The sequence below is a fragment of the Nannospalax galili genome, unplaced genomic scaffold, assembly GCF_000622305.1.
Source record: "Nannospalax galili isolate Female #2095 unplaced genomic scaffold, S.galili_v1.0 scaffold1045, whole genome shotgun sequence".
NCBI lineage: Eukaryota > Metazoa > Chordata > Mammalia > Rodentia > Spalacidae > Nannospalax > Nannospalax galili.
The window spans coordinates 3,378-5,263 of record NW_008353343.1 but is presented as its reverse complement, the minus strand read 5'-3'; the positions used below and the strand labels follow the sequence as shown (position 1 = coordinate 5,263).

Sequence of the window (1,886 nt, the reverse complement as noted above, 5' to 3'; positions counted from 1 at the left end):
TATTTTATTTTGCATTCATGAAAAGAGCATGGTTGGGAAGTTTTCAAATAAAAATCACACTGAGTTCCCCCCATGCACCTTTTCTAGCAGGTAAAAAGCGTGTCTGTACTGAAGTCCATAACCTGTTTCATTAATAGAAACTTTGACCCTCAGAACAGCGGGGATGAAAGGACCAAAAGGCAGGGAAAGGAATCTCCAGGTGCCCATAGGTGAGCACCAAGTCGTCTTTGTTAATAATTTCCTTCAAACTCCAATGTTTGAAAATCTTGGGTTCTGAGGGGGGGGGGCGTCTAAATAAGATTAAGATCAATTATATGAAATGCACATAAATTTAATAAAAATAAGCATGAAAAAATCATGAGTTCCTGAGAAAATGCCCTATAGCTTGATCTTCTCAGCCTTAATTATAGGTAAAGATTAATGAAAGATGACATTATATTCAAGGAATTGGGATGTCTAGCTGGATAATTTCTGAGCAGATACACAGCTCATGGGTATCAGGAAGAGAAAGTGGGAATTCTTCAGGAAGCAACATCAGTAGTTGGGGCTCTTTGCCTGCCTTGGGTGTGTTCCCTCAACGCAAGTTCGTAATCCAATACTTCTACTATCCTGGAGTCTGTGATGGATTTCTTATTGTGCTCACCTTCCGTTCTTATTCTTACAGAGTCTGCTCATGAAGAAAATGGTTAAGGAAAATGACTCTTCAGTGTCTGAGTTCATTCTTATGGGACTAACAGACCAACCTGAGCTCCAGCTGCCCCTGTTTGTGTTATTTCTGGTGAACTATGCAGCCATAGTGGTGGGAAACATGAGCTTAATGAGTCTCATCATTCTTAACTCTCACCTTCACACTCCCATGTACATTTTCCTCTTCAATCTGTCCTTCATTGACTTCTGTTATTCCTGTGTCTTTACCCCCAAAATGATGATGAATTTTGTTTCAGAGCAGAACACCATCTCTTTCACAAGCTGCATGACTCAGCTGTTTTTCTTCTGCTTTTTCGCCAACTCTGAAAGTAATGTGTTAACAGTCATGGCCTATGATCGATATGTGGCCATCTGTCAGCCTCTTAAGTATAATGCTGTCATGTTACCTAGGATCTGCTGTCTGATGATATCTGGTTCATACCTGACAGGGTTTTCAAATGCCATGATCCTCACAGTCTTTATGTTGAGGCTCAACTTTTGTGATTCCAACATCATCAACCACTACATGTGTGATATCTTCCCTGTCCTTCGACTCTCCTGTAGTAGCACCTATGTCAATGAACTCCTGAGTACTGCTGTGGTGGGTACAGTTATCATTTCATGTAGCCTCGTTATCTTACTCTCATATGCTATGATCCTTCTAAATATCATTCAGATGTCATCAACTAAGGGTTTGTCCAAAGCCATGAGCACTTGTGGGTCTCACATAATAACTGTCAGTCTGTTCTTTGGATCTGGGCTTCTTGCTTATGTCAAGCCATCATCTGCTGAAACTATGGGCCAGGGGAAATTTTTCTCAGTGTTTTACACTTCGTTGGTGCCCATGTTGAATCCTCTCATCTATAGCCTCAGGAATAAGGATGTTCAACTTGCTGTGAAGAAAACCATGAAGAGAATCACGAACTGACTGAGCCGCTGGCACTTCCCACAGCCTACTGGCTTGCTGTGTCTCCCTCTCCCTTGTTCATCACCTATCTTCTACTTTTTTCAGTTCTCCTCAGATATCTGTACTGCCAGCCAGATTTCTGCTGTAAATAACATTTTCTCTCCACCATGCTCTGTAACTCTGTATGTGCCTACTTTTGGATTCAAGACCCTTAGATTCCATGTCATTCTAAAATGGTGTTCATTGACTCTATCAGACTAAGGCACTGCTCTACTATCATATCTAAGGACAG

The 1,886-nt window shown here is 41.3% G+C and overlaps 1 protein-coding gene across 1 annotated transcript; it reads left to right on the top strand.

The window, feature by feature from the left end:
• Window positions 1-673: 673 nt before the first annotated feature.
• LOC103748034 (olfactory receptor 143-like) lies at window positions 674-1,615 on the top strand. Its single transcript, XM_008850582.1, has one exon. It carries the CDS (start codon window positions 674-676, stop codon window positions 1,613-1,615), a length of 942 nt encoding a protein of 313 aa, XP_008848804.1.
• The last annotated feature ends 271 nt before the right edge of the window (window positions 1,616-1,886 follow it).

Excerpts from the sequence above, each read along its gene's own strand:
- LOC103748034 (XM_008850582.1), top strand. The coding sequence starts at position 674 with ATGAAGAAAATGGTTAAGGAAAATGACTCTTCAGTGTCTGAGTTCATT.